Below are 24,279 nucleotides of genomic sequence, written 5' to 3'. Positions count from 1 at the left end.
GAATAGTCTTCAATTCCTCAGTTGGTCTCATTACCATATCCAATCAATTGTTGAATGTTATCAATTCTATTCCCACTGTTTTTCTCTCACCTATTCCCCTTCTCTCTACTCCTGGAACCAGCCTATTTCCAGACCATTATCACCATTTTCACTGACTATTTCAAGGACCTCTTCCTGCTTCTACTTTTTTCCCTCTCTAACTCATCCTTAGGAAGACTTAAGAATAAGTCTTCCTAAAGAGCAGATCTGACCATGTCAGTCTCCTATTCAAGAATGGACTCCTTCAACCTGGAACTTCACACCATTCACAATCTGTCTTCAGTTTACCTTTTGAAGGAATTTCATATCATTCTCCCCTGCTCCCCCACACTTTTAATCTTTTTTTTTTACATTTTAACTTATTTATTTTTAGTGTTTTTTTTTACTTTTTGATTTCCAAACTCTTTCTCTTCTTCCCACTTCCTCCTACACTCACTGAGAAGACAAGCTATGTGATATCATATATACATATTTCACATTACTCTTCATTGATATATTCTGTGTTTAAACCAAACATGTTTACTTGCTAATCCCTGGATTTAGTAGACTTCTACTACTCTGCCTTCGCCCTTTGCATGGGCTATATCACTCCTGCCTGGAGTATGACTGTATTCCCTCCTCATTGCCCCTGGGGCCTCTTAGAATCCCTAGCTTTCTTCAAGGTTGATCTCATATATACCACCTCCAATGGGAAGCATCTTCTGATCACTCTGAAGTGACTGTCTTTCCTCAACAGTATCCTATATTTACTTATCTGTTTCCATGTTATGTCTATAAGCTCCTTGATGGTAAATATTGTTCTTTGTTTTGTCTTTGTACCCATGCAACCTACTTGCATGGCTTTGCACATAGAAATTTAATAAATGCTTTGTGGAATTGAACTGAATTGAATCCTATATTCCTTCAATCGAACCGAACATGCTTTATTGCTAAGTGTTATTCTGCTGGCTTGGAATGCGCTTCTCTATCTGTCCAAAATCCTAAATATTCCACAAGGTCTAGTTCAAATGACATCTCTTCCCTAAAGATGTCCACCACCAGGCAGAAGTGATCTCCCTCTCCTCTGGACTATGACAATATTTGGTTTGTACCTTTGTACTAGAATTGATCACACTCTTATTTGTATTACAGTTCTCTTTTCCCTCTTCAAGATAGAAAACTGAAGAGGGAAGATTAAGTATTATTCATCTTTGCATTCTCTGGATATATACAAGTTTTGTTCACATAGTAGAGACTCAATAAATATTAATGAGCAGAAGGAAAGAGGGAAAGAAGAAAGGAAAGACAAGTATGAAAACTAAACAATATATTTTTATATCAAATGTTGCCTTCTCTAGTGTGGGAAGGGGATGGAGGGAGGGAGATATAGGAAAAATTTAATGTAATAAACAAATAAATAAATTTAAGCTGGAAAAAAGAAAGCCACAGTTAAACTGTAATAGTTAAGGAATATTTTATTGAGAAAGGTAGATAATGAGAGATATTCCTGACTCATTGTCTTTGCTGACATTTCAGACTTGGAATGCATGCCTTCATCCTTGCTGTCTCTTAAAATTCCCAGGATCCTTTAAAATTCAGCCCACCTGCTACCTTCTACATTAAGCCTTTCCTGATTTTTTCAGCAACTAATGCCTTCCTTTCCCAAATTACTTTTTAGCCATTTTGTGTATGTACACAAAAGCATGCATATACATGTGTTTTGTGCATACATACACATATGCATCTACAATATGGATTTGTGCACATGTATGTACATATACATACATTGTCTCCTGTTATAGAGTGAGTACAAGGTCCTTGAGGACAGGGTCTGCTTCACTTTGATCTTTGTATGACAAGTGCCTAGTACATTGTGTGGTGCATTGTAGGTGCTTGATAAATGTTTGTTTATTTAATAAATGCTATAATTATGTTAATATTTTATTAATAATGTCTATATTATTTTCTGAGTATTTTTCATACACGAATGTTAAATCCAGCAATTCCTTCTTCCATTTCCCAGTTAAAAACCAACAAATATTTATCAAATGTATATTATGTACCAGGCACTGTGCTAGGCAACAAAGTTGATAAAGATAAATGATATGATTCCTACCCTCAAAGAGCTAACAGTCTACTCAGATATATACACAAAAGTCATATTCTTTTTTTTAAAAACCCTTACTTTCTGTCTTAGAATTGATACTAAATAGAAGAGCAGTAAGGACTAGGAAAAATTGGGGTTAAGTGACTCGTCCAGGGCCACACAGCTAGGAAGTGTTTGAGGTCAGATTTGAACTGTGGGCTTTCCATCTCTAGTCCTGACTCCTCATCCTTTGAGATTTCTAGATGCTCCAATAATACTCTTTTAAAACAATAGTCTTGAAGGAAAATGCAGGATATAAATAGTCTTTGTATCCTTTCAAAGACTAGAGAAAGAATTTGACCACTAGGACAACAGAATTGTGGGAGGAACTTATTTTCTTAGGAAAAAAATACTTACTGGGAGAGGAGGGAGGCCAGGCACCCATAGAGGGAAGAGGTATACATGTTCCCATTTAGGGTGGAGAGGTTGAGTGAGGATTTGGTTTTCTGGTTGAATACATCTAAAGAGGCTTTTTGAAAAGCTTTCTCTACCTCCTTGTTGAAGTAGGTGTCTTCCAGCTTCAAATCTCTGCAAGATGAGTGAGAAACCAAAGTGAGAGGGACACTCTGCAGGGAGGCAGAGAACAAAGTGAAGATGTTTCACCTTCAGAGGTGAAGCTTTGCAATAGTTACTGATGACAGTTGGTAGGGTCTGGGCAAGAGGAGATAATGATGAAGATGATATTAATAATAATAATAATAATAGCTCAAACTTAAAGAAAATAAAAGTGAACATTGTTTTTCATGTAATTAAGTTAAAAAACAAAATATTAGTAAATAAGAAAACTTTAAAAATAATAGCCAGCATTGGCCTAGTGTTTTAAGCCTTGCAAAGAACTTTATATATATCTTGTTTTATTCTTTCAAGATCCCTGGGAGGTAGGTGCACTGATTATTTCCATTTTACAGATAAAAAAACTGAGTCAAAAGTTAGTTAAATGACTTGCTCAGTGGCTCACAACTAGTAAGTGACAGTGGCCAGATTTGAACTGGGGTCTTCCTCATAAGAGGCCAGCTATACTGTATTTGGAATCAGAGGTCCTGAGTTCAACTTATATTCTTTGTGTGACTTTGGTCAAATTTGTTAACCTCTTAATTTCCTCAATTGTAAAATGATTTCAAGGTTCTTTCTACCCCTAAGTCTATATGATTCTATACTTCAATTGGGACCATAAGAAGGGTTAAGGTATGAAAAGAAAATTGTTTTATTGCCTTATGTTATTGATCATGAACCAAGTGATCCATATAATCCTGTAGATAAAAAAAACTATAATTATATTTTTAGAAAGAGACCCAGTTATTGCCATATGTAAAAGGTATCAATTATAATAATAGAATATTAACCATAGTATTGGAAAGGATATAGTTTGGTATATTAGAGTATTATAACAACTAAATATATTAGAGTTTCTGTTGGAGGAATAGAAACTTTCAGTCTGTGTAGTTACCTAGTCAAGAGTCTACAGCTGGCCTGATGAGCTCATATAAAAACAACCTTGGCTTGTCCAGGTGTTTTTGGATCCCTTGCAGACTTACGCCAACTACAGGATCCCCTAAGTATTATGGCCAAGAAAGGTTACTTTGACCTAATTATATGATAGTTATTTTTTTTTGAATTTTATTTTATTTTGAATTTTATTGAATTTAGGACTTTATATCAAATGTTCCAAACCCTTGTTTCCCAAACCCATTGCATTTTTCTTAACATCTTCTCTATCTTCTGCTGTGTTAAAGGTTTATGCTACCGAGCTCTCAAAAACCAACATCCATATGGGATTGTATCACAAACTGGGTGCAGATTAAATCTCCAGATTTAATTTACTACAATTAAAATTTGGATCATCAACTCAGAATTATAGTCCAGTGATCTCTTTATTTCTTAAAAAAAACTCTTATCTTCCATCTTGGACTGAATACTGTTTTTTAGTTCCAAGGCAGAAGAACAGTAAGGGCTAGGCAATGGGGGTGACGTGACTTGCCCAGGGTCACATAGCTGGTCAGATTTGAACCCAAGACTCCCCATCTCTGGGCTTGACTCTTAATCTACTGAGCCACCCAGTTACCCTCAGATTTCTTTATTTCTAACAGGTATACCATCGCTGGAGAGTGGAAATTTCATGCTTTTACCAGAGTGACTTTACTCAGCAATTTTTATGTTGGGGAGATGAACATCTTAATGTGATGGGGATTGAGTTAGTATGAGAAAGTTATAAAACACACTATTCCAATATTCACATTTCTAGCCCTTAATTAAATGAAACCAGATTGCTACTGGATTCATTTTTATTTCATAGCAACATGGGAGCCAAGACCACTCTGAAACCACAGTGAAGGAGAGGTCTGTATGGATACTAAATGAGACCATCTGAGTAGTTATTGGTCACTTTTCTGCCTTACCATCTTTGGTTCTCATGTGAAATAGGTGTTCCTGTAAGAGATGATTGCTATACCTTATCCATGCCTTCTCTAAGGTCAATAGGTTTCCTGTTGATTAAAGCTTACCTGAAAGCCTCTAGACCCTTGTAGCGGTTATTCTGTTCATCAGTCTTGGCTGAAAGGAAGTCATTGAAAACCAGACGTGCCACTGATTTCTGAACTAACTTGCAGAAGGGTGTGTGGAAAATCATGAATTGGAAATCATCCAGAGTGAATTGTCTCTCAATGCCAGCTGTGAGACAGGAAAATATAAGAAGGATTAGTTATATGAGTTTATTGATCATTTACTATGGGCAAGCCACTGTGCTAAGAGTTATGAGAGAGGCAAAGATGAATAACTCATGGTTCTTGGCTTCTAGGAATTTATAGCTTTGTAAATGGGAAAGAAGAGTGTACATATTACTATAATTCAAGATAGATTATGTTCAGAAGTACAAACAAAGCACTATTGGATGTCAGAGGAATATAGCTAATAAATGCTAATTAGTAATGCTAATTGTTAATGATGATAATTAACAAAAGTTAAATATAGATTGAGTTAATAAATATTAATTGCACATTGTCACTGAATGAATGTTGAGGCAGAAGAAAATAACATTCAATTCAATGAAAGTTTACTAGTACCTTCTCTCTATGAGGCACTAGGGATACAAAGATAAAAATGAAGTAACTCTTGCCCTCAAAAAGCTTATCATTTACCTGAGTATTGGGGTTATGACAGGATACAATGTGTAAAGACTTTGTATTTATTTCTCATATATTTTTATTTACTTATTTGTTCATTTTTTTACTCTCAATAGAATGCCAACTCTCTGAGGGCAAGTAACATTTTATTTTTGTCTTTGTAAGTCTAGCATAGTGCTGGATATATAATAGGTGCTTAATAAATGATTATTGATTGGATAAATAGATAGATGAAGCATATATTAATGTTTACTGTGCCTAGGTTTACTCTAAGTGCTGGAAATATAAACAAAGATAGTTGTTTCATCCTTGAAAGAGTTTTTATTTGAATAGAAGACAATGCATATAAGAAAACTAGAAAATGGTGGTGATGGAGACAATACCCATGGAGGGGCAAGGTCTAGAAATCTTGGGGGGGTTATGGCTGGAGCCAGGAGAAAAATAAACATGGGTGGCTTGGGCATTTCCTAAAATGGTGGCTCCAAGGAGGAAATCACTAATCTGAGGAAGAGGCTGCAGGGGCAGAGGCATCTCCAGGGTGAGAAAGCTGGTAACAAGGAGGTGGAGGAGTCTAGAGATTCAAAGGTAGAGCTGGGAGAGAAAATTATTTTAGGAGAGAGAGGGAATCAACAACTGGGGCACAGCTCAGAAGAGGCTTCTTGTAGGAGGTGGCAATAAACTGAACTTTGAAGGGAACTAAGAATTCTAAGAGGAAGAGATAAGGAGGGAGTGAATTCCAATTATGGGTGATAGCTTGTCAAAAATCTCAGAGGTAGGAGGTGGTATGTTTAGTTCAGGGAACAGGGATTAGGTCATTTTGACTGGATGTTGTCCTGGCTGGATTTAAAAAAATCAGCTGATGCCTTATTTTGACTTTCACAATTCACTTCATGGTTTGAGGTGCTACTGATACATGTATTTCTTCTTCTAGAAAGGAAACTAATTGATTAAACCAGTATTATTAACTGTTATCATATTGTTGTTATTAAGTCATTTTCAGTCATGTACAATTTTCTGTGACCCTGTTTGGGGTTTTCTTGGCAAAGACACTAGAGTGTCTTGCCATTTCCATTCCAGTTCAATTGACAGCTGAGAAAACTGAGGCAAATAGGGTTAAATGCTTTGCCCAGGGTCATAGAGCAAGTAAGAGTCTGAGGATGGATTTGAACTCTGTCAGAGGTTGATAACTTGGAACCCATCTAATATAAAGATCTGAGTGCCCTCATTAAGAGGTTGATAACTCAGAGTCTTCCCCCTGGGGGGCATCTATAGAACTCAGGAAGATTACCCATTGCTATTATTACTTTTACTGTAATAGGTAAATTCATCATTTGGGGACACTCTAGAATGAAAAAGAATTTTGTATTAAGTAAGTCTATTTTAATCCTTTTTGCTTAAATATTGAGTTAATAGCTTTTTAGAAGCATTGTAATATATAGCCTCATAAATTTGTTTATTAAAAATATAACAGAGTGGGCAGTTAGGTGACTCAGTGGATTGAGATTCAAGTCTGACCTCAGACACTTCCTAGCTCTGTGACCCTGGACAAGTTACCTAACCCCCATTGCCTACATATGATATTGATTCTAAGACAGAAGGTAAGAGTTTTTTTAAAAAAGTACAAAAAGCTTAAACTTTTTTCTCTTAACTTCTTAACTACTACAAAACGTTTTGCTATTTCATCCCAATCCTTAGTACTCTAAGACAATAATAGCTTCCATGAAAGGGGTTTTGGGGATATTTATCAGTATCCAATTGACAAAATGTCCATTCAGAGATAATTGCTGCCTTCTAATGTCATTGATTATTCTGAAATGAAGTACAGGAACTAGCCTATCATAGATTTGCCTCTGGATCTGGCCTATGCTTCTGGATCTGAAGCCACTGAGGGTTAAAAAAGAATTATTACATATTACAAAAGAATTGTCCACAATTTAGGATTATTTACTCTAATCCATTAGCACTCAGGAGAGATTATCTGCACTTTTAGGCATGCATCATCCAGCTAATTCGCACTTGTCTAAATTCAAGAATACATGAAGAACAAGGGACTTCACTTGATAGAGATTGAAGTTAGAAATAGGACCTTTTCATGATGTAACTCAGGAGTAATCTAGCATCCAATAAATGGAACAATCTAGACTCCACTTACAAGGAGTAATCTAGCCTCTTATTACATAGAATAATCTTGCCTCCAATTATATGGAGTAATCTAGCCTCAAATTACACGTCTGCCAAAGACATTTTGTGATACTCACATAGATATGGGAACTTGCATTCTGTTCATGGTACCTTTGGGTACTTCCAATGCTGAGCATAGTCCTCAGGACCAGAAGAAACCTTGGAGGTACAAAGGACTATGTCCTTTCCTGGGGATCATGGACAGAATTCTCACTCTAAGACTTTGCTATCCATCTGAGATCTTGCAAGGTATAATTCATCTCCGAAATAACTCATATAGTTCAATAAATCTCACAATGATATTGTAGATTAGGTTTTGCTTTCACTTATTGAGAGTTCAGAAGTAATGACTGCCTATTCATTTAGAGAGTATTAGCTTCTAAATCCTGGAGAATTGGTGGCAGAGCTGGATCATCTCTTCAATTCTAGAACTAGCTTCATGAATATAAAAGTGTAAAGTCCATGCATTGGAATGACACAAAATGAATCTCAACAGGTAGTGATACAGATCTGGAGCCACACGTTATTAAAGGGACTAGGAGGTATAAAGGATGGCTGTCATAGATTGGGCCTGACTCAGGCTGGTCCTCCAGTAATTTAAGTAATTCAACAGTTATCAAAAGATATACATAGCCACAGCACAGAAATGACACTCAAGAAAGATATAGCATCTAGACTGAGTAGACTTTTCTCCTCTTTCCTCTATATAGAAAGTCATTTGGTCAGCAAAGTAGGATGTGATGACTTGGACAGCTTTGGGACATCTGCTAAATCTGAAGGCTTCTACTCCACCCGAGTGAGACTTTTTTGCCTTTAAATGATCTGGAAGTTGAATCAACATGGTTTGAGGTCACCAAGAAACTAAATCAAGATCCTTAGTTCCCCACACCAATTAAGTCTTGAGAACAGTTTCCTTATTTCTTAGGGAAAGGAACAGCCTAGGCTACATGTCAGTGTTAAAGAGTCTGGTATTATTATTATAATATTGGTGGAGATTCACAAAAACTTCTTTGGTCTCCTCTATGGAGGTATAGCTCCCCACACTGTATAATGGAAAAGAGCAAGAAGTTGTTATCATATGGAATCATAAAATCTTAAAGCTAGAAATGCCCCTATAAATCTTCAACCCAACCCCTATCCAAAGTGTGATCTTTTCTTCAATGCCTCTGATAAATGATCATTCAGTCTCTACTTAAAGACTTTCAGCATCAGGGAACTCATTATTTTTTAGATGCATCTTTTATGCCATTCCACAAGGGGAGAGAAGGAACAAGATTCCTTCATCCTATCACCTAACATGATCTGGCTCATTGTGCAGAATCCTTTGTGTTTTCAGATGCTATGAATTCTTTGATGGCAAACAAAATAAATACACAGGATTTTGTAATGCTATTCAAACTGACTAAACACTAGAATAAAGTCAAGTATAATGCGAATTCTGTTACTTTTAAGTGGAGATAAGCAGAAATAAAGCAAGAAGGAGGAATAGGAGGAGGAGGAGAGGAGAAGAAGAGGAAGAGGAGGGCAAAGAGGAGGAGGAAGAGGATAAGGGGAAGAGAAGAGGAGGAGAAAGAGGAAAAGGATAAGAGAAAGAGGAGGAGGAGAGGAAAAAGAGGAGGAGGAGAAGGAGAATGAGGAATAATAGGAGGAGGAAAGAGGAGTGGAGGAGAAGGAAGAGATTATGATGCTGATGATGTCAGGATGGTTGGAGGAAAGAAAAGAGGGTTAAGGGAAAGGAAGAAAAGTATCCCCTATGGGACAATAGATGCCATCCCATTATACCTCAGCAATGACCTCCCAGTACCCAATTTGCCACCCACACAAAACAAATGCAACTCCTACCATAGATTTTTTTCAGTTTTAATAGTCTGTCCTTTACACAGAATTCAGTGAGAAATAGGATGCCATAAATCTGTTATCACATTCATGTTAGCATTAAGAACTGGATGGTTTAGTGAAATACAAGTTTGTTATCTCCACACTAGGACATGGCAGCTGTAAAAGTTTGTGCAATTCCAGATTGCATTGAAAGGTATTCATTGTAACTAGAATCAAGGAGTGGATAGTCCTGCTCTATGCTGTTCTGGTTAAACCACATGATCAGTTCCGGATGTCAAACTTGAAGAAGAACATTGGCAAGTTAGAGAATGATGGGGAATCTTAAGATGTGCATTATTAGGATTGGTGGAAGAATTAGGAATGTCTATCCTGGAGAAGAAAAGATTTGGGGACATGGTATTATAAACTGGATTCTTATAGATGGTTGAGGTCTCTCCCAACACTGAAATATTGTGACTCTATGAAAGAGAATGCCTATCATTTAAAGAAAAACTTTTCATATCTTTATAGATGTATTCTCTCCAGACCCCATACCTTGCTTCCATTGATTCTGGATTTTCTTTCGATAAAATGCATAGCAACGATCTAAGGCTCGAAGGTAGCACTGAATTGAGAGCTTCCCATCCACCACGGGGTATTCTGAGGCCAGATCAGGTTTGTAGAAGTCATACACATTCTCCATATGGGTTCCTCTAAGTCCTAGAAAAGTTCACCAAAAGCAAGTTAGACAGAGGGCAGAGATGGAGAGTACAACTATTAATCTAACCCTAAACCCAAGCTCTCAGTCATCCATCATATTCCAAGGGGATTGGATAAATGTTGTCATTACATCAATTCTATTCTTGTCCCTCAGAAAAGTCTCAAATAATAAGTGTAAATCTTCAAAGTGTTTGGACAATTATTTCCTTCTGATTTGATCACTCATGCCATTCCCCAGCCATCCCCCAAAGCACGTATCTACTCAATTCCAATTTCATTTTCCATCATCACAATAATGGATTTGGAGTCAGAAAACCAGGGTACAAAATACAAGTCACTGAGCCTCTCTCAGCTTCCATTTCCTCACACATAAAATGAAGGATTGGGGCTTAAGGTCCCTTTTCCTCTTCTAAATCTCTGATACTGTGAGCCAGGATCAAGCTCCATCAGCCCTTGCCTCCCTTGTTCTCTGCTTGCCCTAGTGATGGGCTCTCTTCTAAGTCAGAGAAGAGCTCTTTAATATGCCGCCCCCTCCACTCTTGCTCCCATAGTGTGTTTATTTACTAACCTCGTTCTAGTACCAGGGGGGAATTGGGTCCAACCAGCATGGCCACAGCCCCTGCCCCACCAGTAGATCGAGCATTTCCAGTGGCATAGACGGCAATGTCACCACATACCACCATAGCATAACGGCCTGTAAGAGGAGATAGAGAAAAGAGAAGGAAGGAAGTAAGAAAGGACTTTGTTGCCATCTAGATCCCTCTGAGTCAGAGCATCTGGCTTACTATCTGGGAACAGTTTGGTGGCACCCTAGATAGAACTCTGAACTGGGAGTCAAGAAGACCTGAGTTCAAATCTGGTCTCAGACGCTTATTAGCTGTGTGACCCTGGGCAAATCCCTTAACCTCTGTCTGCCATAGTTTCTTCAACTGAAAATAGGGATAATAAGAGCATGTACCTCATAGGGCTGTTATGAGAATAAAATGAGATCACACAAGTAAATTGCATGAATACTAGCTATATTAGTACAGTTCCTCATCTACAAGATTTTTAAAGAGCAGCCAAATATCATTATTTGTGATTGAAACGTGTCTATCCTGACATCCTCTTCTGATTCGTCATGACATGAAGGTGACTCTGGGTTGAAGGAATAATTATAACAGAAAGAAGAATTTCTTATCTTTCCTGCCCTCCTCACCCAGGTTTGAAATTTTAGCTGAAATCCTTTTAATTCCTTTTGGATAGCATCAAATTCTTTGAACAACCTGATTTTTTTAGACTGGCCCTAACTGGCTCATAATATTGATTACATTTTACAATATTACTAAATAAGCATGTCATAGACAAAACATAGACCGGCTTATCTTTTACTTTGATTTTCTCTGATGGGGAAAATCATCTTCTGGTTGGGAGGTACAGAGCCAAAATAAGCCCCAAATGGCTAAAAGTCAATCACAGGCACACCTCATTTAAAAAAAATGAAACCCTACCCTCTGTCTTGAAATCAATACTGTGTATTGGTTCCAAGGCATAAGAGTGGCAATGGGGGTTAAGTGACTTCCCCAGGGTCACACAGCTAGGAAGTATCTGAGGTCAGATTTGAACCCAGGACCTCCCATATCTGGACCTGGCTCTCAATCCACTGATCCACCTGGCTGCCCCCAAACATAACTAATATATGTACTGAGAAACCCAAAAATTCATGTGGCTTACTTTATTGCAGCAATATTCATTTTATTACCAGTTCTAGATCCAAATCTGCAAAATCTCTGAGTTATGCCTGTAAATTATGAGGAATCAGCAAGAAAACCCCCTTCACTGATTCAGACTGGCAGTTATCCTATAACTTGGTCTTTGAACCTGCAACTATGAGTTTAAGTAACTTGCCCTGGGTCACACTGCCCATTTGTGATAATGTTTAGGTCTTTCTTGCTCCAAAGTAGCCCAGAATGCCATTAGGTTTAGAACATTAGAAACTAGAAAGATCTAGTTTCTGCTGGGCCACCTGGACTCTCAATATGTGTAAAATGAGGCGTTATTTGAATCAGTATTTGTAAAGCACTTAGTATGGTTCCTGGCACACAGTAGATGCTTAATAAATGCTTGTTCCTGTCCCTTAACTTATTGAAAGATGCTTCAGTGGCTGAGTGTAGAGTGGGTGTGTGACTGAGAACAGAGGGGACTTCTGAAGGTTCCTGGCCATCCTCCCCTCTTCTCCCCAGCTCCCCCTTTCCCTTTGATCCATGTTCCTCTTAAATCATTATCAACTATCCTTTGCATAGACTGACAGTGCTTGTTAATACATTGGAAGAGAGTTGCTCTGGTGTAGACAAACCTTTGGGCAAGTTAACTTGAGAACCAATGTGACTTTGATGAGATTTTTTTGACATCAGAGATCCTGGGTTCACATCCTACCACACTATCTATGAGATGTGGGCCAAGTCACTTGACTTGACCTTCCTGGTCCTCGGCTCCTTCATCTATAAGATAAGGGGTGTAGGTTAGGTTCCTTCCAATATTCAGTCTAGGATCCTATAAACTTCTCTGGGCTTCTGTTTCCTCACCTCTTGTGCTGAGACTACTTATGTCACAAGAGCGTTGTGAAGCTCCATGGAGATAATGTGTGTTAAGAGAATGTATGCTACGATTATACATGTAAAATCTATTTTGGATTGCTTGTCATCTTGGGGAGGGAAGGGGGAAGGGCAGTAGGGAAGAGGGGTTAGAAGAAAGAAGAAACTTTGGAAGTAAAAACTTAAAAGAAAAAGAATATTTAAAATTTTGTAATAGAATAGTAATAATATGGAAATAGATCTTGACCAATGATACATGTAAAACCCAGTTGAATTGCTTGTTGGTTACAGGAGGGGGGGAGGAGAGGAGGGAAAGAATGTGAATCATGTAACCATGGAAAATATTCTAAATTAATTAATTAGTGAAATTAATTTATAAAATTAATGTAAATATTAAAATTGCATTTTAATAGCTTATTATCAATATTTTATCATTCATTATTTTTATTATTTATATTTTATTAGTTTTTATTTGTATTTTTTATTATTAATAATGTTATTTATTATTATTGTAATGGGGAAAATAAAACATTATTAGAAAAAAGAAAATGTATGTTATTTGTAAGCATTAAGCTATTAACATGATAAAAACTGCTAACATAGTACATATAAATGTGAGTTAGTATTAGAAAGTAATAATAATAATAATGAAGCATCTTGGCACCATAGAGAGGTAGAAGATCTGCCTCAGTGAACTCAATTCAGATCCCAACTTTGATGCATATTGGCTAGATGATCTTGGGCAAGTTATCTAACTTCTCATTGCCCCAGGAAACTCTCTAAGATCATAAATGGCAGAATTGTTACTATTTCAGTAGAATGTAGGCTCACTGAGGGTTTTTCATTTTTGTCTTTGTATCCCTAGAGCCATACCTGGCATACATTTATGGAATTGTATTGATCTTATCACCATGAAAACCCTATGCTGTCATATTAAATGTTGATTAGAATGAGGAATTCTTTTTTCCCTTCTTCTTTCCCTTCCTCCCTCCCTTCCTTCCTCCCTCCTTTCCTTCCTCCCTCCTTTCCTTCCTCCCTCCCTTCCTTCCTCCCTTCCTCCCTTCCTCCCTCCCTCCCTCCTCCCTTCCTTCCTCCCTCCCTCCTCCCTTCCTTCCTTCCTTCCTTCCTTCCTTCCTTCCTTCCTTCCTTCCTTCCTTCCTTCCTTCCTTCCTTCCTTCCTTCCTTCCTTCCTTCCTTCCTTCCTTCCTTCCTTCCTTCCTTCCTTCCTTCCTTCTTCCTTCCTTTTTTCTACTTGTTCTTGTTGTTGTTGTTCTTCTTCCCTGTCTGTCTCTTTCTCTCTCTGTGTGTCTCTCTCTGTCTCTCATTTCCTTTTTATTTGTAGCCATTGAAAAGGGAGGACCCTACTGGATAATATCACAGCTTATTTAGTTCAACCTCCTTATTTTATAGATGAGAAAACTGAGACTAAAACAGGAGGAAAGACTCTCTCAAGGACACATAGACACTAATGAAGAAATCTAGGACAGTCATCAGTACATACCGTCCCAGGAGCTAGACTCCACCCAGTTGGCAGCATTGAAGAGGGATGCTGTGCCTCCATAGCAGGCATTTGTGGTATCAATGCCCTCTATGTCTGTGTTTCCCGATTCTTGGAAGAGTTCCATCAGCACTGTCTTGACGGCCTTGGACTTATCAATGATTGTTTCTGTGCCCACCTCCAGCCGCCCCACGTTGTCCCAAGGGAGTTTGGTACGTTCCATCAGTCGTTGCACCACTGTCAAACACAGGGAGTTAATGTCCTCTTGAGCAGAGCAGAAACCCATTTGGGTCTGGCCTAAGCCCACTGTATATTTGCCAGCTTCCACACTGTCATACTTCTCCAGTTCAGTTTGATCCACGTACTGGGCAGGGAAATAGACCTCCAGGGCAAGGATACCCACATCTTTTGGCCAAGTGTCTGTTTTTGCCAGGGGAACGGCAGAGGCTGTAGAAAATCTGTAGTAGAGATGAAAATTATTTTTCAAGCTTATTTATCCAATAAAATATAGCATTGTAGTCATTATGTTAAATTTCACAATGTGCCTCCTTGGGAGAGAGGTAAGAGTGTGGTAAGAGGGAAGAAGGGGAGGAAATAAGCCTTTATATAGCTTCTATTATGTACCAGGCACTGTGGTAAATGCTTTACACATGTTATTTCATGTAATCCTCACCACCAACTTGGGAGTTGTTTTTTTTTTACAATTGAGGAAATTAAGGCAAATAGTGGTTAAGTGACTTGCCAAGGGTCACACAGCTAGTCTGAAGATAGATTTGAATTCCAATCTTCCTGACTCCAGGTCCAGCACTCTATCCAATGTGCTACCCAGCTGTCCCATAGAGAGGTAGAATTATAAGGATATTTGGTTTTGGTCTATCTTGGTTTATTTCTCAAATCCAATGGGAAGAAGGAATATATCCAAATAAATCTGTTACCAGTGTAAGATTTAAAATTAATATCCAATAACTCAAATTACTATATTGATAAAGTTTATTAATAATAACTTGAAGTAGAAAGAAAAGAAACTAAAGAAATAGAAGTTAAAACCTAATTATCTAACAAAAAGTAAACCCATGTGAGTAAGCTCTCCTGCCTCTCCAAAAAGCCTGCTTCAGCAGCTGTGATCGGGGGAAAGAGAGAGGGGCACGGCTATATAAAACTTATATCCTCCCTACCTTAGAATGTCATGTGAGAAGGAAAGTGAGATGCTGGGAATTGGAGTCCTGGGGAGCAGATTCTAATTACACATCCCCCTGGGATTCCAATGGAGAACAAGCATGTAGAAATCTCCCAGATTTACATGCCTAGTTTCCTCATGGAATCAGTACACTTAACCAACTTATATCTTTTTTTTTTTGAAAAATTTTATTTAATTAATTTAAAATATTTTTCTATGTTTACAAGATTCATGTTCTTTCCTTCTCCTCCCCCACCTCCTTCCCATAGCCAATATGCAATTCCACTGGGTTTTACATGTGTCATTGATCAAGACCCATTTCCATATTATTGATATTTACACTAGGGTGATTGGTTAGAGTCTACATTTCCAATCATATCCTCCTTAAACCATGTGATCAAGCAGTTGTTTTTCTTCTGTGTTTCTGCTCCCACAGTTCTTCCTCTGAATGTGGATAGACCAACTTTTATCCTTAAAGATCTTCAACTAGAGGTACAAACAATATTGTACTTTCCAAGGGGAAATTACAATAATTTGGGATAAGAGGGAAATAAAAGAGAAAGAACAAAACTAATGATTGCTACATTGACAAAGAGCCAATTAGGGGACAGTCCCCTTTGACATAAGAGTGTACATTAAAAATAAATGCGTTCAACCCCCCACAATTCAATTTCACTACATCACAAAGGTCATTCTGGATCTTTTGGTGCAGTGTGTGGTTTCTGCAGACATCTCCATGGCACCTTCTCCAAAGAGTTAACTTTCTTGATTTGGGGAAGTAGCAAGTTTCTTATCTTAAAATTTCTCGTTAACAAGAAAAGTTTTTATAAATCTAGAATTTTATGTCAATTATACACCAGGTAGACTGATATGTAAAAATGAGATAATTGGAGTAGATAGTCTAAAAGAGATGTAACTAGGGCAGGATGACTGGGACTATACTTCAGGGCACTAACATTTAGATGGTTGTTGGCAGAAGTTCAGAAACAGCTAAATTTAATCTTTAGAGATCTAGAATAAGCTTAAATAACAAGTATCTGACTAATTACAGCCTCAACTTCTAAAATCCAATGATATTTATAAGGTACAAAAGAGACGTCCAGGCAAAGAGATGTGAGTAGGGTATATCTTTCAACCATTGTGGGACACATGGTAATAAGGGAAAAGGAAGGCTTCATGGAGGAGATGGCACCTGAACTGGATCTCGTAAAAGGAAAGGATTTTAATAGTTGACAATTGGGATGGGAAGTCCATTCCAAGCAAGAAGAATGAATAGGTGTTAACAATTGTGTACAATGCAGAATAAGAAAGATGAATGGATAGTGGTCTGAACTGGCTGGAAGATAGACTGTAAAACAGAGTAGGAAGGAAGGAATCATGCCTTTATTAAGGACCTTCTGTGTTCCAGGTACTGTGATGAGCAAATATTTACAAATATTAGTTCATTTGAACCTCACAACAAACCTGGGAGTTAGATGCTTTTATTATCCCCATTTTACAGATGAGGAAACTGAGGCAAACAGGTTGAGTAACTTTCCCAGGGTCATATAGTTAGAAAGTTTCTGGGATCAAATTCCTGACTCCAGTTCTGGCTATGCCATTTTATTTCCTAGAGAAGATCAGGCTATATAAAAGGTAAATTCAAGTCAGATTACGGAAATCTTCAAATTCTAAGTTAAGGACCTTAAATGTTATCTAATGTGGAATATAGAGCCACTGGAGATTTTGGAGTGGAGAGATGATGTGCTCAAAGCAGCACGGTCATCACTGGCTCTCTTTTGCCCTTCCTTTTCTCAACTGTTTTTCTTGCTTGTTGTTTAGTCATTTCAGTCACGTCTGACTTTTTGTGACCCTGTTTGGGGTTTTCTTGGCAAAGATGCTGGAGTGGTTTGCCATTTCCTTCTCCAGCTCATTTGACAGATGAGGAAACTGAGGCAAATAGGGTTAAGCAACTTGTAGAGTTAAATGTCTGAGCAAGTTGTCTGAGGCCAGACTTTAACTCGGGAAGATGTTTTTCTGGCTTTAAGACTGGCATTTTATCCCCTATGCCCAACTAGCTGCCTCTTTTCTTACTTATTGAAATTCATATTTATTAGGTGAATGCCAGCCATTATAATTCAGCTTTCTAGAAGAGTTTTATTTTTGCTCATTGCTCTCATTGATGTTTCCCTCTCTAGTCATCTAATTCCTCTTTGGCTCTATATATCGTTCTTAGGGGGCAAGTAGATGGCACAGGGAAGTGGCTGTCTCTGAGTCAGGAAGACTCATCTTCTTGAGTTCAAATCTGGCCTCAGACACTTAACAGTATGATCATTGGCAAGCCACTTAATCCTGTTTCCCTCAGTTTCCTCATCTGTCAAATGAGCTGTAGAAGGAAATGACAAACCATTCCAATATCTTTGCCAAGAAAACCCCAAATGGAGTCACAAAGAGTTAGGCACAATTGAAAAATGACTGAACAATAGCCTTTCTTTGACTGAATCCCACAGCTCAAATCTCCTAAAATATACATGAGTGAAAGCCTTGAGGACCTTCTCCCTCGTGCTCAAGTTTTAGAAAGATTTTCTCCCTTTATGATGGTTTATGAAATGTTGCCCATTTAATTATAGTACCTGTTTTATTTGGGAAAATAAAGACATCCATCAACAAATGGTGCTACACATTGATTGGGGGTGATGGTGGCATATCTGGTTGGGATTAAGCTAGGGGCAAAAAAAAAAACCACTTAAAAATTCTCCCTAGCTTTAATCCATTGGTGATGGGGGAGGCGGATGGGAGACAATTTGCGTAAAGGCTACAACTACATAAAGAAGAAACAAAAAGGTCACCCTGTAACTATGATGACAAAGTTTGTCTTAGGAAAACAGTTGAGAAATGTCTCAGTTACTGGGGCTGGAAACATGGTTGTGGAACATCCCCATGTCTGTCAGCTATGGTTAATATGTAACTGGCTTTCTTGCTGTTTCTTTTGCCTGTCACTCCATCCCCCACCTTTTGCATTGGCTGTGCCCCTCACCTGGCAGGTCTTTCCTCTGCCCCTTTGTCTCATAGAATAGCTCCTTTCCTTCAAGACTCCTGGGAGTCATCTTCTGCATAAGACCTTTCCTGGTCCCTCTAGGCTAGGAAGTAGCTATGATCAGATTTGAACCCATGACTCCTATCTCTAGATCTGACTCTCAAAAAGAAGTCAGAGAAGTCAGGAGGTGAACATTTCAGACACAGAGAACAGCCAGTTGTTTTATGGGTAAGGAAGGAAGGAAGGAAGGAGAGATAGTTTTAGAAATGAATGTAAGTGTATAACCCAGATCAAATTGGAAGGGGGAAGGGAAGCGAGAAAAGCAGGTAAGTTGGATCATAAAACTTGGGAAAACATGTGTGGAAAATTTTTTATTACATGTAATTGGTAAAAAAACAAAATATAATAAAAATAAGTTAACAGAAGGTAAAAACAAAAATAAGTTAAAAAATTCAACTGAGAATGAAAATGAATTCCTCTGATTCCCAACTTAGTACCTTTTCCATTGTTCTGAACTCCCTGATGTGATCCTTGTGCAAAGGGGAAAGAACCATAAAAATGCCTGGAAAATGTGGAGATTGTTTGTCTGATGTCCTTGGGGGGAAGTGGTGGGGAGGAAGATTTTGTTTAATTATATTACTTCTTGTTATCTATTTTTGGAGCAAGCTATTCTCTGGGGTTTTCGATCTCCGATGTCTAGAAAATTTATGTATATAACATATTTATATGTGACATGTACTTAAAATATACACACATGCATGTACATGTGTCTACCTACAAGTACATACACATTCATATATGTGTACCTACTTATATATGTATAAATACATATATGTTTATGCACACATACATCAATGAGCTAATGCTTAGCCAAAATATGATTACCTAGCTCAGCCCGTGTCTCCTGATAGCCCACTCCCCAAGACCCAGGATCCTCGGGGATTCTTTCTCATACACTCTCTTTTTTGAGTTCTGATGATAAATTCAAGGCTGTTCAAGGGAGTTCAAGGGAGAAACTCTAAGGGTTTAAGGTAGGGGAAAGGATCCAAATTTTCATATTCTGTAATTTTGAAGGAAATAGTTTTTAACTATCCTGGAAAGGGAGGTTGGGAGGAATGAGACTATAACTGGACACGCTGTATCTGCTGGACCACTAGACCAGTTTAAAAATCTCATTCTGTCAATTATTATTATTAATCTTTAATTAATTATTATTAATTATTAATTAATATTATTATTAATCTATTATTGGTAAATAATAACAACCCATCTTTACATAGAACTTTAAGGTGTGGGGAGTGCTTTCTAGGCATTATTTCGTGGCATGCTTATTACATATACCCTTACAAAGTAGGGCAATGGTGGCATAACATTATGGAAGTTAGAGAGCCAAAAAGTCCAACCTTTGACATTCATTAGCTGTGTGATGGTTGAGTGCAATCATATCATCTCTGAAATGGTCCCTAAAGGTCCCTTCCAGCTCTAAATCTAGGATCTTCTGATCCCATTTTTGGCATGAAGAAACCAAGGCTTAGTGATGTGCTGAGGGCCCACCTACGTCTTCTTGACTCCAAGGCAATGTCTGATCTACTATGTCATTTCACAAGACCTATGCTTTTTTCCCTTTAATAGTAGACATCAACCTCTTCTTTACCAGTCTCCACTGTAAGAATAATTATAATTTAAATTTCTATGGCTCTTAATAATTTACAAAATCACTCTCTTCACAATTCACTAAGGTAGTTAGTGCACAGGTCATTCTGTTCACCTCTTCAAATTTAACAGATGAGGAAACTGAGGCCCAAAGAGGTTTGGGTTTTTGTTTCCCCTGTGGTCACATAGCTAGTGAATGACAGAGCTGAGTCTGAAATTCAGTTCTCCTGACTTCTTTAAGTCCTGTGTTCTTTCTACTCCATTACTCTGCCTTTAATAGCCCATCTAGATTGCCTCCACAACTAACCTGCTTTTTAAAAAAAAACTGATAACATCAATTTTTAATAATAAAAATGTTTTTTTTTTGTTTCAAATTCCTTCCCTCCTTCCTGTCCTCCCCCCATTGAAAAGACAGGAGGTATGATATCAATTATACATGTGAAATCATGCAAAAGATTTCCATACAAGTCATGATGCAAAAAACCCCCATGAAATGTTTTTAAAAAGAAAGAAAATGAAAAAATTCTGCTATAATCCTCATTCAACAAAATTTTTTTTATCATAGGCTGACCTGATTGGTCGACACATATACAATACATTAGACAATATGATTTATTGTTGTTGTTCAGTCATTTCAGTCATGTCTGACTCTGTGACCTCATTTGGGGTTTTCTTAGCAAAGATATTGGAGTGGTTTGCCATTTCCTTTTCCGACTCACTTGACATATGAGGAAACTGAGGCAAACAGAATGAATAGACTTGCCTAGGGTCATATCACAAAAGTAAGTGTCTGAAGCTGGATTTTTTTAACCTTTACTTTCTGTCTTAATAACAAATCTAAGAGAGAAGAAGGGCAAGGGCTAGGCAAATGGGGTTAAGTGACTACCCCAGGGTCACACAGCTGGGAAATGTCTGAGATTAGATTTGAACTCAGGTCCTCCCTACTCAAAGTCTAGCTCTCTATCCCCTGTGCCACCTAACTGCCAATGTAATATAATATAATAACATAGTTTTATACATACAACTAAGACCCAACCTATGCCAAGGACTTACAGTCAATATAGAGCCATTTTTAGATGCCAGCCCATTGATATTCTCTCCTATTCTCCTTTCTTTTTGGTTTGTCAATCCCAATCACCTGGCCTCTTTTACTGCAACCCAACACAGGTTTCCCAAGTCCTAAACCACAGAGGATATCTTGGAGGAAACAGTGATAGAATGAGATTCTTAGCAATTTCCTAATTTGGAGAACTAAAGCTTAAGCATTAGAACTACAGAATCTTGGGATCTGAGTACAGAAAAGGGAATCTTAGAAGTCATATCACTGACTCGTCCTTCTCATTTGTGGCTAACTTCTGTGCCAAGCATAAAACTGAAAATTGATTTTCATTCTATCTAGATTTAATATTTCCTTTCAAGGTTCTTTCCCTTTGTAAACTGCCCACCATCCACATCCTGGAGCAACTTCTCTAAAGGTCAAGTTTTTGTCTTGTGATTACCCCTACCATCACCCACTTTCTGAAGAAACTTGATTAGTTTAAAAAGTTCAAATTTCAAATAATATGGAAATAGATCTTGATCAAGGACACATATAAAACCCAGTGGAATTGCTCGTTGGCTACAGGAGGGGGGATGGAAGGAAGGGAGAGAGAGAACATGAATCATGTTCCCATGGAAAAATATTCTAAATTAATTAAACTTTAAAAAACAAATAAAAGGTCAAATTTCGTCAATTTAAATATTGCAAATCGAGAACCTTTGATTTGTGACTTGAATCACGTCTTGGCTGTGATTGTTGTTTGTCCTTTAAAAGTTTTTTTAAACCCTTACCTTCTGTCTTAGAATCAATACTGATATTGGTTCTAAGGCAGAAGAGTAGGTAATGGCACTAGGGTCACACAGCCCGGAAGTGTCTGAACCCAGGACCTCCTGTCTCTAGGCCTGGCTCTCAATCCACTGAGCCACCCAGCTACCCTCTTGTCCTTTGTGTTTGAAGAGGACCAAAGACATCCCAGGGTAATGTCTTGATTTGTGCATGAATTGGAATTAAATGAAGCAGTTGCCCAAAGTCATCAGCTTCTCTCTCTCTTCCAGAGCCATCCAAGTCCAGTGGCAGGATAAAAATCAGGACGACCAATGATGGTCCAAGATGTAGTAGATGACCTTGGCATCTTTGAGGTCTGATCAAGCTCTAAGCCCTCCACAGCTCCTGCTTCAGTTGCCTTCATGGACATTGGAACAAATTGTTCTCTACCCATTCCACTGGGGAGTGTCTTCACATGCTTGTGGGTAAATCCTCCTAACTCACTGATGGGTTCATGGCCCATCAGTTACCCTTGAGCTTGTTTAGCCCATCTGCTCATATGGTTTACTAGATGGGAGGTGGATGGCCACTGTTCATGCTCCAACTTCTTGGAGCCACAGCTTGAGAGTTGAGGACCAAATGGACACCAAAGGCAGATGAGCAGCCCTGAAAAGGGTTCAGCCAACCCTTACACCAGAGGGACTAGTCCTTCTTGTATATCCATACACCCTTGGCTATGATTTAGGGGTTTTCAGAAGTGGAAGTCCAAATGATATAATTTTGATGTCATTGATAGCCAGTTGGAAGAAGACACATCAAAGTAGCTTGACATTTGTATTGTCATCTTGCTCTAAAATACCTTGCCATCCCTCACTTGGGATCTCTGAAATGACTGAAGTAGCCATAGACCCACTTTGTTAGTAGATTCACACTTTACTAATTAATTTATAAAGCTCAGAACAACCTTCCTCTGTTTTGGCAACCAGGTGGTTCAGGGGATCAAGTGCCAGGTCTAGAGATGAGAGATCTTGGGTTCAAAACTGGCTTCAGACACTCCCTAGTTACTTGACCTTGGGCACAGTCACTTATTCCCCAATTGCCTAGTCCTTGCTGCTCTTCTGTCTTAGAACCAATACTTAATATTGATTTCAAGATGGAAGATAAGGGTTTGAAAAAAAAAAGAATATTATTGATTCTTCTTAAAAAGTTTTTTCTAAAATGTTGAACCCAAAGAACACAATTGTCTTTCTAAAGTGAACAGGGTAAGACAGAGAAAAATACCCTGTACCCCAGGGGTTCATCACTTTCTCTGTAGCCTGGGTTTCTTTTCTTTGGCAGTGGACCACATCTGAAGCCAATGGACCCCTTTTCAGAATTATGTTTCTAAAGGCATAAAATAAAAATACATAGGATGACAAAGGAGACCTATTATAATCATATATATTTGTATATATCTATTTATACATCTCATATATATACATATATATACATATATATATATAACTCTTTCCTTCCATCTTTTCCATCTTAGAATCAATACTGTGTATTGGTTCTAAGGCAGAAGAGTGGTAAGGGCTAGGCAATGGGGATTGAGTGACTTTACCCAGGGTCACACAGCTAGGAAGTATCTGATGCCAGATTTGAACCCAACTTGGGACCCATCTCTAGGCTTGGCTTCAATCCTCTGTGCCACCTAACTACCCCATCAATATATTTTTTAAAGAATCAATTTCACCGACCTTAGGGCAAGAATTCCTTCTCCATGGAAAGTCAGCATAATCTTAGTGATTTAGAAATCACAGAATTTTTTATAAGCTGGAAGAGGCTGAAGGATTCCCTCATTTTGCAGATGGGGAAACAGAAGCCTAGTGACCTACTCAGAGTCTCATGCACAGAGTTAGCCAATACATAGCGGGTGATCATCCTGATGCCTCCTCAAGCAGAATGGCAGGGAGCCTGTATTTTAAACAGGAGGAGGGGGCCAGCCAGGAGATTCTTCAGGGGTCTGACTCACCTCTGGTGGGCTGTGGGAAGGAGAGATGATGGAATGAAGACCTTCGTGGGCTTCTGAAGCACTGATTTCATGTACAAAGTCTGCTTCACGGCACTGAATAGCCGAATCATTTTCCAGAGGAGAGAGGAAAGCTTCTAGATTACAGGATGGCTGGGAGATGCTTTTGTTCCTCTCAGATGGGACTTATATAGACTCCTGAGACTGTTGCCTAGGGAGGCTCCACCCAATGTTTATCAAGAGTTACAGCTCTTCCTTTCCTAAAACTGGATCAAAGGTCTCACGGTACAGTAGCCAACATGAGGAGTCAACAGAAAACGTTTTCTCTAACAGGTATCAAAGTGCCATGCTTTGGAATTGTTATTTGTCTGGTGGGGTGCGCACAGGGGACAGAGGGAAGAGCTAAAGAGCTGTCCCTGTCACACTCTATGGTTATCCTCTGAGTTTACCCACCTCAGAGGGCCTTGGGGAGCTCTTCCTGGCTTCCCTTCCCTTCTTTTAGAGATAGCCATAGGGGAAAGTGCTGAAATTGTGAGGGTAGGAGA

The 24,279-nt window shown here is 38.4% G+C and overlaps 1 protein-coding gene across 2 annotated transcripts in view; it reads right to left on the bottom strand.

Annotated features, from left to right (window-relative positions):
• Positions 1 to 23,906, bottom strand: part of HMGCS2 (3-hydroxy-3-methylglutaryl-CoA synthase 2) — a 39,293-nt gene extending 15,387 nt beyond the window's left edge. The window contains exons 1-6 of one of the 2 annotated variants that reach the window (XM_056819269.1): positions 23,738 to 23,906; positions 14,077 to 14,531; positions 10,571 to 10,696; positions 9,838 to 10,002; positions 4,666 to 4,831; positions 2,522 to 2,692 (exon numbers count right to left, since the gene is read on the bottom strand). In XM_056819269.1, coding sequence (XP_056675247.1) covers positions 2,522 to 2,692; positions 4,666 to 4,831; positions 9,838 to 10,002; positions 10,571 to 10,696; positions 14,077 to 14,531; positions 23,738 to 23,847 — 1,193 coding nt within the window. In that variant the 5' untranslated portion in view covers positions 23,848 to 23,906. The remainder of the gene's footprint in view (positions 1 to 2,521; positions 2,693 to 4,665; positions 4,832 to 9,837; positions 10,003 to 10,570; positions 10,697 to 14,076; positions 14,532 to 23,737) is intronic. The other variant, XM_056819268.1, reaches the window with a different exon arrangement.
• Positions 23,907 to 24,279: the final 373 nt, after the last annotated feature.

Source organism: Monodelphis domestica, chromosome 2 (genome assembly GCF_027887165.1).
Source record: "Monodelphis domestica isolate mMonDom1 chromosome 2, mMonDom1.pri, whole genome shotgun sequence".
Taxonomy (NCBI): Eukaryota; Metazoa; Chordata; class Mammalia; order Didelphimorphia; family Didelphidae; genus Monodelphis; species Monodelphis domestica.
The sequence above is the reverse complement of the archived record's forward strand: the minus strand, read 5'-3'. Positions and strand labels throughout refer to the sequence as shown.